The sequence below is a fragment of the Equus przewalskii genome, chromosome 20, assembly GCF_037783145.1.
Source record: "Equus przewalskii isolate Varuska chromosome 20, EquPr2, whole genome shotgun sequence".
NCBI lineage: Eukaryota > Metazoa > Chordata > Mammalia > Perissodactyla > Equidae > Equus > Equus przewalskii.
The window spans coordinates 23,595,693-23,610,414 of NC_091850.1; the positions used below are offsets into that span (position 1 = coordinate 23,595,693).

Consider the following 14,722-nt stretch of genomic DNA (forward strand, 5'->3'; position numbering starts at 1 on the left):
AGCAGAGCCAAACAGTTCAAGCAGGTCCGTAAGAGCAGGAGACCGGAAAGATTTGAAACAGCAGGTGGCTTTTCTAACACAGCTCACAGTTTGGGTAGGCTAGCACCTGGTCACTACAAAGCAAACGGAGAAAAAAAGTTTTTTGTTCTTTTCTTAAAGCAGCAGCTTAACTCGCTGGCTCAGCAAATGTTTTTCCAATTAGAGTTTGGAAAAGAACACCACTTGGAGGCCCTCTTTACCCTTAGCCTTTCCTCCCGCCCCCGACTGTACCATTAAATCCTAGATACTGGGGTGACTGAAAAGGATAGGAAATAAATCAGTAATTGCCAGAAACTTTTCCTCCATTTCTTGCAGGGCAGCACTTGCTACTTTCTTTTGTTTCGATTATAATAAGCAGTTCGGGGTTTTACTCGGCTTGCAAGGTCACAGCCCTGAACTTTGGACTATCGCTGAGAGGTGAGGTAAACAACGGGACTATAAATATCAGAGTTTCTCACTGTGGCTTTGTGGAGCTGCCCAGCTGAGCAAAGAGAAAGGAAGCAGCCTTGTCCGAGGGGTAAGTAGGAACTTTGTGTTTTGCAATACTTGATTCTTTTAGAGTTTGGTAAATAATTTGAGTCATAAAATATTTTTCCTTAGAATAGACTTTAAAAAAAGAGATGGATAAAGAAAATGAAAATAATACAAAAGAAAGAGAACAAAAGAGTCTAAAGTTGGGTGTGGTGGGTAACGTTCTGCAGTGGGCACATTGGTGGTTTTTGATTTCTGCCCTGCCTTCTGCACAGCTGAGGATGAAGATGGGAGCAGGGGAGGCTGGAGAAATCTAACACTTCCACTCTGCAAAAGGTTGTGATGGGTTTTTTTTTTTGAGGAAGATTAGCCCTGAGCTAACTACTGCCAATCCTCCTCTTTTTGCTGAGGAAGACTTGGCCCTGAGCTCACATCCATGCCCATCTTCCTCTACTTTATATGTGGGACGCCTGCCACAGCATGGCTTTTTGCCAAGCAGTGCCATGTCCGCACCCGGGGTCTGGGCTGGTGAACCCCAGGCCAACGAAGCAGAAGGTGCGCACTTAACAGCTGCACCACTGGGCTGGCCCAGGTTGTGATGTTATATAGGCAGTATGGTATGTTCAAGCTTAAATATTTCCCACTGAAATGCAGAGTAAGAACTCCAAGGGAAAAAAATAGCCCATGGATTTGAAGAGCAGAGACTGAAATATGGTCATTCTACAGTGCTGTAGAAATGTCCAGGGATATTGCTTGTGACTAAACGCAAAGTTTTGCAGTCTAGGTGGTGAGTGGGTGTTTCAAGTGAATGAGGGAGGAGCCTCAGATGCTGGTCTGAATTCCAGGGGAAGAGGGTGGAAAAGGTTTCAGCATATCCTGCCTTCTAACGGGGAATTTTAAAGAAGTGTAGGTCTGTACGTGGCCAACAGATCTAGGTTTTGTGACTGAAAAGTGGTGAGATTAGTGAAATTTACAACTACTTTCTAATTGTTATTGGATCAGCTTCCAGTAAATCCAGTTCTGCTATTTATCATCATTATTTTTATATGGCTGTCTGACAGCTATAATTAAAGTCAAAAGTTTATTATATAAAAAATGATCTTAAGAAACAAGGTTGAATAGCCTGTTGATTTTAAGGGCAGAGGAAAATCTGAAAGTGTGAACACTGTAATCTACTACCCCCTGCCAGTGGCTTTAGTTATTTTTTCATCAAAACACTGAATGAAAGAAATGAGTGAAATAGTCTTTTCATTTATAGTCACTACTTAGTCACATGTAGTCACTACATACTTGGAATGGTAAGGTATATGGCAAAGTGAGGGTGCCAAGTCCTGAATTTATGCAGAAGTTTCTATAACTATTGAATTTATATTCTAGAAAGTAGGGGACATCTACTCATTCTAGTAAGACACAAAACAGCTTGAATAATTTTGGTGTTCTCTTTGCCATCCTAAGGCACAAACAAACAAAACCCTGACAGCTATCGTTATTAAAGGTGACCCATCTTAAAACTGTCAACATTGTACAGTAGCTAAGAGGTCATGTTTTAGATTTAACAGAACTGGTTTGAATCCATTCTCTCTTGTTACTTACTACCTGTGTGGACTTGGGAAAGATGCCTAAACTCTCTCTTAGCCATGGTTTCCTCCCCTGCCAGAGGGGATAATGGTCTCATAGTTGTAAGGAATAACTGACGTGATATATAAAAGTGCTTAGCACCACCTGCATATAGGTCTATAAATGCTCAGAAAATGGTAGCTACAGCAAGGATAACTGTATCATCATCATAAATACTATTCTAAGGAAATTCCCTAGATTTAGTCCAGATATATCTTTTTTTTTGTGTGTTTTTGAGGAAGATTGGCCCTGAGCTAACCTCTGTTGCCAATCTCCCTCTTTTTGCTTGAGGAAGGTTGTTGCTGAGCTAACATCTGTGCCAATCTCCCTGTTTTATGTAGGATGCTGCCACAGTGTGGCTTGACAAGCGGTGCTAGGTTGGCGCCCTGGATCCAAACCCACAAACCGCAGGCTGCCGAAGCGGAGTGCGTGAACTTAACTATTACACCACCATGTCGGCCGCTAGCCTCTCCTTTTTTAAATGTTAGAATTTTAAAAATATTAGAATGGATGGGATGGCCTTAATAAGTCATTCAATTTATCCTCTCAAACTTTCTTTCTCACCCTCTAATTTTTTCTATTCCTTTATTAATTCTGGGCTCACTCTAGGTCACTTATCATTACTCTCCCTCTCCACACCCATATCCCCCTCCCCAAGAGTGCTTTTACTTCATCCCAGATCAGTGCCTGAAAATGTGCCAATTTTCTAGTTGTGGAATTTTGTTCTGAACTCTCTCTACAGACTCTTACATCAAAATAACCCTGATTACTCATGTGGATTTTTCTTTCTCGGCTTATCTCTGCTTGAATGTGTTCCCTTGTTTCAGCACCTCTCTACAATTCACCTGTTTTATTTGTACCTTTCTGCGGAGAGAGCTAGCCCTAATTTGGGGAATATTTATGGTCAAATGGTTAACCTTCCTACTCAGAGGGAGCAGGTATTTACCCAACAATATGCCACTGAGTCACAGAAACTTCCTGAAAGTGGTCATAGCCAATTAGACTGAGAGTAGATTTCAGTGAGTCTTAAATGGTACAGGGGGCAGCAATTTGTGACATTTCTCCGTGGTCAGGGTTTTTCCCTTAGTCCATGTTTATCTTGGATATAGTAGTAACATTTTGGCAGCCAGTTTTATACCTGAAGAGATTCAAACCCTTTAATATTAACAGAGAGCTAGACATTAAAGAACAAGAGGGACAAAAGGGAGCCACACTCAAGAGATTTATAAATATAGAAAGTTTGGACCTGAAGAGCTAAGGGCCCAGCAGGAGCCCCTTCATGTTGGTAAACCACCCTCACTGCCACCTCCTTTCTTCCTGGGTCTTCTTTCCATGCTGGGTCTTTTCATTTCTGAGCAGAATCTCTTACTTACCTCTCCCCTTCTTAGATTGGTAGAGGACGGAAAGAAGTAGGCAGAACTTGGTGTGTCTCAAGTAAAAATCAAATTGTGTGCAGAATGTTACTTCATTATTGAGGCCACAGTCTCCAAATTTTTCTAAACATGTATCTTCCCCTGGAGAAGTTCTTGGTTGCCTGTTCAGGCAAATCTCCATGGCACGCTTACTAAAGTATCTTGCTAAACCAGATAGATAGGAGGTGCATTGACAACTCCCCTGCATCTGGCTGATCTCCCCTTTATAGAAAGAGTTGGTGCAGGGAGGCCAACATAATGAGCCCAACAACATGGAGACAGATTCCAGGGGCTGGGTATTTACCGGAAGTAGGATGATACCTGCTGGATTGATAGAAATTCCTGGTTATGACTAGGAAGCCATCTGTGAAGATGACAGAAAGGTTTTCTCTTTTACAGGACAACCCCAGCAATGTGGAGAAGCCTGGGGCTTGCCCTGGCTCTCTGTCTCCTTCCATGGGGAGGAACAGAGAGCCAGGGGCAAAGCTCCTTTTGTAAGCAACCTCCAGCCTGGAGCATAAGGGATCAAGATCCAATGCTGAACTCCTATGGTTCAGTGACTGTGGTTGCTCTGCTTCAAGCCAGCTGATACCTGTGCCTTCTGCAGGCATCTAGGTAAGACAGTCTTTCTGTGGTCTGGGATTTCTTAAGGGGAAAGCTATTATATATATATATACATAAAATAAAAATGGAAAAGATGTATTTATTAAATCACATTTTTGGAAAAACTATATGTGTTTGCTTAGAATGTGAGAAGAAAGAAGACTGGGAGGATATATGCCAAAATGTTTACAGTTGTTTTCCTGGAGTTATGGAAATTTTTTCTTCTTTTTGTGGACCTTTATTTTATAATGTCCTACTAAATATGTGTTACTTGTGTAATGAAAATGTTCTAAAATGTACTCCTGCAAATGAATTAGTTATTTCAATACAGGAAGCAAAGAGGAGTGCTTTGCCAGAGTAGAATGAATATTAGACTTGCCATCAAACATCTTGGGTCATTTAACAGATTTATTTATATAAATAAAAATACTTGTTGAGTTATTTGCCAAATATTTATTGGGTAGAATTCTCTGTAACTGTAAGGTAGATTAAAAAATATAGATTTCATAAGATTAATTTAAGGACTAAATGAGCTAATGTTTGTGCAAGCATTTAGCATAAGGTTTTAACTGAGCACAAGTGCTCAATAAATAATTAAAAATTGAAAATTTAATCTTTAACAACAATATAAAGAAGAGGTATGAGTAAGAAAAAATAGTAAGAGAGTTTCATGTAGAAAAAAGTAGGCAGTGAGAAGAAAGAGGAGTCACTAATAAACTTAAATGAGATTATTCTTTTTTTGGGTATTTTTCCAAAATATTTTAGATTGGAAGACCTGCGAGTAAAACTGGAGAAAGAAGGATACTCAAACATTTCCTATGTTGTTGTTAATCACCAAGAAATCTCTGCTCGATTAAAATACATACATCTTAAAAATAAGGTTTCAGAATATATTGCTGTTTATCAACAAGAAGAAAACCAAACAGACATCTGGACTCTCTTAAATGGAAGCAAAGATGACTTCCTCATATATGACAGGTGTGTACACACACGCACACACACACTCACACACACTTCAAATTAAAAAATACCTGCTTTGTATTTAATTAAATAATAAGTGATTTAAAATAAGACATCTGCTTTTATTTTATTACCAAATACTCAGTTCCACAGTGGGCCCATTAAAATGTTTGGTTGTAATATTTTGAAATGACTTTCTTTCACACAAAAGAATGTGCCATTCCAGTAGGGCAATAAAGAAAATTGACTATACTTTTCTTTTCCCTCTAAATTGGCATTCTGATTAAACAAAAAAAGGGTCAATTTGTATATCACACACAATTCTAAGGATTTTGCAGATGAATAACCACACTAATCTGATTAATAATTTTAAGGCTACATACTTGAATTCCTGAACTATAAAGTGAGCTAATCATTGAGGTATAATTGGCATGAATCTGCTTTTGATTCTATGAACAAATAAAACATTTGTAATTTGAGGGGACCTCAATGCACACATTATTTGATATTACCAACATTCCTGGTTGGTGCTCTGTTTTGTTTTGGCTCTTCATTGATGGCGAGCCAGATTCTGCGTAGCCCTAAGCCCTACTTGGTCTTTACTAAATAGTTTTAACATTACATGTCATTCTTTTAGGACTGCAAACTCCTAATTTAGTTAATTGCAAAGAGCAACCCTTTGATAGTCAAATAAAATTGTACATACTGGGTAAATGTGGGCAAGGAGGACATTTCAATTCCACCATTTCTGAGAATGCCAAGTGTTGTAACTCCATTTCTTTCATTGTGCTGAAATTTTTGTTGCATCAGATATATTTTTAAATAAATGGGCTACTGGCCAAGATTCAAGGATCTTTTTTTTATGCTGTGATTCCTTGTGTGGAATTTGTGCTGCCTTAGAAGTTATGAAAAGCTCATGTGATTTGCAGAGCCTGATTTATGATAAGTCAGTGGTCTGGGCACTGGTAGAATTTGTAAGTCAATTACAAAATTATATTTGATCAAGTCACAATGACTATACTACACAGTTTTCATATTATTTATAGTGACATATCTATAACAGTTCAAAATGCTAGTATTAGACTCACTGTTATCTTGTCATGACCTGCCCTGGTATGCAGTGCCGGGGAGCTTGTTTGAGACCCCACGCAAGGAAATTTACTGAAGGTATGAAAGGGTCTTAGTTATAAGACCATTAAACCTGTAACACCTATCCCAGACTGTGCTTAAGTAGGATCACAATAGAGAAAATATTGTAATAACACAGTATGTGTCCTTTTTTTTAGATGTGGTCGTCTTGTATATCATCTTGGTTTGCCTTACTCCTTCCTAACTTTTCCATATGTAGAAGAAGCCATTAAGATTGCCTACTGTGAAAAGAAGTGTGGAAACTGCTCTCTCATGGTATTTTTCTCAATTATTTTTACCACAAGAAAAAAGGAAATCTTTTAAGAGCTGTGTAAATAAGTTAGTGTTTCATGACCAATTAGCTAATTCATGTTTCTTTGATGTACTAAAAATTGATCTATAACAGTAATTTTTATAATTACACATACTTCCTATTACTGAATATATTCTTTAAAATGTCTTTTCAAGATTTATATTGCCGCTTTTATCTAAAAGATTTAGAAAATAAAAATCAAGGTAGATCACATATTTTAATTACCACCAAATGATGTTGCATGAGTGTAAGTGCTCAAAGAATTCAGCCAACATAAAATAACATTATTCTAATATCTTGAATGTGTTCACATAAGAGCATAGTGATAGCAAAGCTTATATAGAATTACCTGAAACAGAACTGGGGCCCAGATGACTACTTAATTTATCAAGGGTGCAAGACTGTCAGCTTTTCCATGGAGCCCTTGCACTGTCTGCCCATTCTGCAGATGGAATTACTGCATTTTCTTTACAATGGAATAAGTTTTCTACTTGTTACTGATATTTCTTTCCTAATAACCATGAGAATATTTATTCTTTGTTATGAGAAGCGCTATATTTAAATATTGTTTATTAAAATACACTCAGGGAATTGTTTTAATTTGTATTAACTAGACTTTTTTTCCTCTCATATTGAGAAGTGAAATAATTCCAGACAATGTTTCCTTGACATGGAAAATTGGGAAAATTTGAACTCAGCTTTAAAAACAATTTGGAATTTTATTAGTGAGCTGTACTTCCTTCAGATTTTTCCCAGATCTAAAGAAAGCCATCTTAAATTTTAATTAATCATTTAATTAATTTAGTTGTTAAAGAGCATAACAGGGTAATACTCTAGTTATGTCATTTTTCACATTTTAATCTTCATAATAATCCTATGAGGGTTATTTTACTGCTTTTAAAATGAGGAAACTGAGATAATACAGAGTACTAACTCAATGTCTAACTTATACTAAGTGCTTAATAGATGCTATCTATATTGATTCCTCATACTTTGGGATTATTTCAGTATTTTGCATTTGTGCAAATGCCTAATAGTTATAAATATACCTAGCTATATTGAAACAAAGGCAGAAACAATTCCCATGACATGCTTAAAATTTACTAACCATTTGAAAATAAGAATAATATACCATATATATCTGACATGCCAAATCAAATTGGAGTTTTTCTATTTCATTGTATCCTAGATGCCATCAATTATATGATACATTATTTTATGTACTATTAAAAAAATGCTGTCAGTTAAAGTAGGACACAGTGCTGCAACACCATCAATAGTAGGATGCATTCTGATTTTAAAGATCTTAAAACGTGAAAAAAAATAAATTGTAGACAATGAAATACAGTCATGGGTTTTTTGAAACTAGTCTACTACAATAATTATTTGTGTTTGTTTAATCACTGAACATTTAGAACATTATACAGTATATTTTAAACATTTATAAAATTGTTTATAAGTTTTAAATCAAATGCTATTAAGTTTTTAAAAGTAGTTCAGAAATAACCAAAAAAAGTACCACTTAGTAGTTGTATGTTAAAGTCTAATGGAAGTTATAACCTTTCAAAACTTTCAAAACACCTAACCATACCACTGAGTGAGTCTTTGGTCTCTCAAGTTGATTTTGTAACTTTGTTTATAAATAACTTTATGGGTTGAGGTTTAGCATTACATTGCTATATCTGTAAGCTTTGAGCCTATGATTTGTGGGCACACAAAACTAAAAAAAGACTTACAACAAATTAAAGAACTAGATTCATGTAGAAAGGAATATTATGCCCAGTGGGATATGGGCAGTCGTTTGCTACTTTCAGCACTATAGTAGGGATACATTAACAAAGCTCTGGTGAAGTTCAAAACATTTCCTGGCATAAGCTGAGGTATGAAAAATTACTGATTTTGAGCAGAGTTGATTGGCATTTTTGAATTATCAGAGAGAAATCAGTTTGTTTAAGAATATAATATTAGATTCGAAGCATTGTTGACACAGGAGTGAAAGGTTCCGTGTACGTCATCTGAGTTTAGGATTTGATATTTGCTTGACTTTACTGCAGTCTAGGTTCTTTGGGCCAGTTTATTTAGTTTTGCTTCTGCAGATATAATACAGTGGTTTGGCTTCCTTTTGAAGCCTTATGTATCTCTCAAATTCTTCTTCAGAATTCTTAAAAATTTGGGAAATGCTCTTGATAAGAAAAGGAAAATCTGCATTCTGCTGTTGAGTTAACCAGTATAGAAGCATAGGTCAACTGTTGAACTCTATTTGTGTTACACCCTATTTTACCTATTTTCAAAACATTAATGTTAATTCCTTTGTAAGATGCTTGAGGATTCTTTGATTAAATGCAAACTTTGTACAAGAAGCACTTTATAATTAGATATGGATGGGAACCAAATTTTAATAAAAAGTCTAGAGGTAGAGACTGACATCAATTTTTTTCTCATTAATATGATACTAGAAAAACAAAGCCAGTTCAATCCTAATTAACTAGTTTGAATTTCATATATGTTAGCTCTACAAATCATTTTTCATGCATTCTTGCTGCCTCTATGGCTTTGTTGATAAGTGACTTATAAATTTCTTCCAGACACTGGAAGATGAAGACTTCTGTAAAACTCTATCTTTGGCTACTGTGGAAAAAACAACTGAGGATTCACAGCCACATCACCATCACCATCACCAGCATCATCACAAGCATGGGCATCAGCATGTTGGGAACAGTCAGCTTTCAGAGAATCAGCAACCGGAAGCAACAGGTGCTCCTGAGCATCCTCCTCCTCCAGGCCTTCATCACCACCATAAGCACAAGGGCCAACAAAGAAGGGGTCACCCAGAGAACTGAGACATGCCAGGAGGGGAAAGTTTACAACTTTCTCTTCCACAAAAGAAGCTCTGACAAAAAGGATGTATAAATCAGTTACTCTGTAAGATGCCCAAAGATTCAAAGTTGGCTCCTAGTAGTTGATGCTGACATTGTCGACATCTGATATTTGAAAATACAAGGTCTGCAATCACCTGACAGTGTACAGAAAACCTCCCCTCTTTATGTAGCTGACAGGGACTTTGGGCAGAGGAGAACGTCATTGAATCTTGTCAGTGACGTTTGCCTCCAGCTGCCTGACAGCCAAGTCAGCAGCTCAAGCCCACAGAAGCCAGCACCAATTGAAGCTGAAAATATAAGGCAGCAATGTGAAAATGACCTTCAAACTAAACATTTAAAGTAGGATATACTCCCCAAGTCAGTCTAGACGCAATTTCACTTCTAGCATTTTTGTAAGCTACCTAATTAATAGCGATACAAAAATAGAAATTGGAATTGTGCAAACATGGAGAAATCTACTATATTGGCTTCCAAATTTTAAAATTTATGTCAGATTTTAACCCAAACCATATTTTTATTACCGGGCAACTGACAGGTGATTGCAGCTTTTGGTTAATATGTCTTTCTTTTTCTTTTTCCAGCATTCTACTTGCATTAATGAGAACAGAAACGTAAACTATGACCTAGGGGTTTCTGTGGGATAGTTAGCAATTTAGAATGGAGGAAGAACAACAAAGACATGTTTTCCATTTTTTCTTTACTTATTTCTCAATGCTATCTTTGTCTTTTTCATCTTATGTTTTTAACTGATTAAACCTTTAAAGAAGTGAATTCTGTCTTTTAAGATCTAGAAATACTTACACATGAATATTTTGCTATGACTACAGTTTAAATATCCACTTATACGTACATCTAAGACTCATATCTTGATTTTTACTACCACATATGAATGAAGTCTTTATATCTTGTTTTCTTTATCTAGCATCGTATCGCACTTTGAAATGTGAGAGTGCCCCTTGAAAGATATAAGGGGAAAGGTAAAAGAATGTTGTCTATCTCTTGATTGCTTAGAAAGTATTTCCATAGTCAATGATGGTTCAATAGGTAAACTAAGTCCTATAAACCTGAACTCCTTTATGGTTAATACTATTAAGCAAGAATGCAATACACAGTTGGCCAAAGTGTGGACTTGTTTAAAAAAACTTAATAAAAAAAGTTTAAAGCTGTCTTCATTTCATTTCCTCTTTTTCATTGTTATTTAGGCAGTATGTTATATTGACAATAGAAATTAATTTTTCAACTGCTGTTAAAGAAATTAAATAGCAACTAATGAAATTACTGCTATACTCAAAACCGTCTACGCTTAAGGTGAGAATCTTTGCCAGCAGAGAGGCGTTGCTCTAAATCCCGAACAGTATTACGAAGAATTGCAATCTCCTTGTTTTTTTCTTCTTGAAGATGTTGAAGCTTCTAAATGAAGCAGAAAAAATTTGTTATTGCAATTCAGAAATAATAAGATTAAGTGCAAGGAACAACAAAACAATAACAAAAACTATATTTCTGGTTCAAGTAGAAGTAGGTATTAAAAAAGATACTTTATTTTGAAAGGTCTGTAGTTTTATTTTTATGGGACTTGATGGGATAAACTTGGTGTAAGGATATAAACACACGTTAACATCATTTGTTTTAGTTTGTTCCCTTCTCCCTATAGAGCTTGAGGTTGTAAACCATAAATAAAGGAGGAGCTGAGCAAAAAGAAATCTGTTATCTTTGTGCCTAAATAACTTCAGAATAGTAAGTCAGCGTAAGTTCAAAATATATTACGGAATTCCTAAGATGGCCCAAAGAGTCAGAGAACTTCTCTAATGTTTTAATTTACTACTAAGGTTTACTAGTTTAAATTGAAAGTGACTGTTAAAGATTATTCAAAATTTCTGATTGTGTGATGTATTTTAAGAAAAACTGTTAAGTATATTGTTAGTAAATATTAGATAACTTTATAGAAACACATTAGGGAAATTTATTTTCTTAAGCAACAGCCATGGAAGAAAAACTCACATACCCTTCTGTAGATACTGTGTGGCAAAACAGTAGAATCTGGATATGATTTTGATTTAGTTTGAACTCTTGCTAGTTTGGCATCAAACTGAATCAAGTTTAAAAAGAAAGTTATTGAGAACATTCTAATTAAACAATTAGAAACAACTGTTTCTATAAATATAAGTATAATCCATTATATCTTTTAACACATAATCTGTAATTTAAGTGCCTTCTCTGTATAACAGAAGATAGAAAAGTCTTTCTGTACGAAACAAGTTTTTTCTTTTTTGAGGAAGATTAGTCCTGAGCTAACATCCGTGCCCATCTTCCTCCACTTTATATGTGGGACGCCTACTACTGCATGGCTTGCCGCGCGGTGCCATGTCTGCACCCGGGATCTGAACTGGCAAACCCCGGGCCACCGAAGCAGAACGTGTGAACTTAACTGCTGCACCACCGGGCCAGTCCCTAAGGAACAATTTTTAAGGAAGAACAAAGAACACCCAAACAGGATTATCCCTGGCTCCATGTTAAAATCACCTGGGGAACTTTTTAAAAGTACCAAATACCTGGGCACGACATTAGAGATTCTAGAATGTGGTCAGTGTCATCTTTTTCTCAAGACATCAGGTGATTCTATCATGCAAGGTTAAGAATTTAGTTAACCAGGGTTGAGAATCTAGTTAACTTAAAGATAGATAAAAATATTTTCACGTTACTATGAGTGTGCTTTTGTAACGAGACTGTAGTGTAATCAACAGTTGTGGGAGAAAAACTCATATACCCTTCTGCAGAAACTCTGAGGCTGAACAGTAAAATCTGAAAACGATATTGTTGAATGCTTGTTGGTTTAACATTAAACTGAATCAGGTTAAAAAAATTCTCATAGGCTATTCTTACTGGCTATGTATTTTTTCAAAATCTCTCATAATTCTTCCCTTCAGTTTAAGTGTAACGTAGCTTCTCTGTGGACTACAAATAAACTCTCTGTGAGATCGTGTTCTGGGTTGGGGAGAAAAATGGATAGTTACAATGAAGGTAATAACAAAAAGGGTTCTGTATATCAGTCAAACAAAAGACTTGGGCTAGACCAGTGACAGGGCCTGGATGGCAAACAAAATGCTGATTCCCAGTCAATGGATTAGAAGTTGATGGTAGACCTTGAAACATGACCTACTGCATCTCAGTTAGCCATCTAGCCCCATCCGTGGTTTGTGGGTCCACTTGACCAGAAGGCAGTAGCAGCAGCAAAGAGCCTCTACAGTCAACATCAGTCCTCTTTTGCTCAATGATTATACAGTCTTCAACACGGTACCTCATCAAGCACCCCGGGGATACCAAACTTTCAGGAACATGAATAAATTCTTAACTAAGCCAGTGAATTCTGAAAATAAGAAGGTTAAGTGGGAGTCAGGCTGGGGAAAAGCAATGAAAGAATGATGGAAAGGGAGATTGGTAGAATGTAGAAAAAAAAATTTTAAGGGACAAATATATTGTCAAAATATCAATATCTTTGCAATTCTGACATCTGGCTAAACAACCTGCTGAAAAGACTTTCAAGCTAAGAACTGGAACCTTAGCCCTATTTGAAGTCCCTTCAATTTTTTTTTAAAAATCTAGTTTGTCTGCTTCTATGATATGTATTTTTGCACACATTTATTAGGGAGAAATTTGTCTCTTTTTATCCTAAATAAAGCAAAATGAATTTCTGGTTTGTTCTTCAGGGTTCCACAATTTCTGCTGAGAACACAGTAATGTTAAGGATTAGGAACGCTCTCCCCACTGCTGGAATGGTAGTCCTATGCTTGCACAGACTCAGCTGTAAAATGCAGGTAATCCTTGAGTTATCTGTCCCTGCTCTGAGGAAACAATACCCTCTCTGGAAACCAGGGTCTTGTGAATGACTGAAGAGTCCCACCTTCAGGCCAAGTGCTGAAAGGCAGTGTAGCTAAGAGTCATCGGAGTTTGAGCACTGCTTGTGATGGAGAATGTGCACGTGTGAAGCCCTCTTACAGGATTGTTTCTACTCCTAAAATTTATCTTACTGTGATGAAAAATAAGCAAAGTATGGTCTAGATTAAGGGATGCATCCTCAAATTCAGCAGAGCCTTAAACATTTACCTCTAGCTGTAGTCTGATTATTTCATTTTGTTTTTCCTTTTCTTGAGTTCTTAACTTTGCATTTAACTCTGAAATTTCCACCTCCTTTTTCTCTATCAGTTCTTTAGTTTTTTCTTCACTTAGTTTAACTGAATAAAACAAAAATAAATAAAGTTAATTTACCTTAACATTTCAAAAATCTAAGCTTTTCTTTCTTTATTTTTTTTTTAAAGATTTTATTTTATTTTATTTCCTTTTTCTCCCAAAGCCCCCCGGTACATAGTTGTATATTCTAGTTGTAGGTCCTTCCAGTTGTGGCATGTGGGACGCTGCCCCAGCATGGTCTAACAAGCGATGCCATGTCTGTGCCCAGGACCCGAACCGGCGAAACCCTGGGCCGATGAAGCAGAGCACACGAACCTAACCACTTGGCCATGGGGCCGGCCCCCTATTTAGTATTTTAAACGATCCACAAGAAAGTAAATTTTATTAGTAAAAACATATATTTTAGAAACTGCTTATGCGCAGCATGGCTTTTATATATTTTTGAGAAGCCCCTGCAAAATGCTTGAAATACAAAGGTTATTCATTGAATGTTTTGGAATGAGTAAACTAACTTGTACTCTTAAACATCAACGCCTAGAGAATAAATAGGAGATTTAGTGGTTAAAGAGGGACACAAAGCCTGGGTTCCTAGATATAGAGGGTCCAAATTACTGGATGATTCCAGAACTACATCAAGCTACATTAGGGAGAAGGGAAAGAGTCAGTTCACATGCTCCACAAATAAGGAAATTCCATCCACGACTAATCCACTACTTTCGTAGTTTCAGGCCTCATTCTTCCTCAGTTGGACTTTGTGTCTAGGCTCTCCAGCACCAGTCTCTATCCCCTACACACTCTTGCCAGGTTATTCTTCCTAAGTCATACTTCTACGTATGGGCATCACTTTCTCAAAAACCTTCAATTCCCATTTCCTTAGCCTGATAATTCAAGAAGTCAAAGAATCCATCCCTCGCCTCGGTTTTTGGCCTTTCTCTTGCTGAACCTTTCTGTGTAGTGCAAAGAAAAGGTAGGAAATGGACTATTATTCCCTAGCATGTCCCATGTCTCCCCCTCTTTATGTCTTGGCTTTTATTTTCTTTCTGCCTAGAGGCTCTTCTTTCCATCTTCATCAATCAACCTTACTCATATTCAGGATTCAAGATCAGGCCTAATAC

The 14,722-nt window shown here is 36.7% G+C and overlaps 2 protein-coding genes across 2 annotated transcripts in view; one reads left to right on the forward strand and one right to left on the reverse strand.

The window, feature by feature from the left end:
- Positions 1-200: 200 nt before the first annotated feature.
- Positions 201-10,589, forward strand: SELENOP (selenoprotein P). The gene is made up of 5 exons (XM_008524571.2): positions 201-556; positions 3,939-4,154; positions 4,908-5,120; positions 6,389-6,506; positions 9,129-10,589. Exons 2-5 carry the CDS (start codon positions 3,952-3,954, stop codon positions 9,750-9,752), a joined length of 1,158 nt encoding a protein of 385 aa, XP_008522793.2. The 5' UTR covers positions 201-556; positions 3,939-3,951; the 3' UTR covers positions 9,753-10,589.
- Positions 10,590-10,625: 36 nt separating this feature from the next.
- Positions 10,626-14,722, reverse strand: part of CCDC152 (coiled-coil domain containing 152) — a 40,591-nt gene continuing 36,494 nt past the window's right edge. The window contains exons 7-9 of the mRNA XM_008524572.2: positions 13,524-13,651; positions 11,425-11,508; positions 10,626-10,832 (exon numbers count right to left, since the gene is read on the reverse strand). Of these exons, the coding sequence (XP_008522794.1) occupies positions 10,710-10,832; positions 11,425-11,508; positions 13,524-13,651 (335 nt within the window). The 3' untranslated portion in view covers positions 10,626-10,709. The remainder of the gene's footprint in view (positions 10,833-11,424; positions 11,509-13,523; positions 13,652-14,722) is intronic.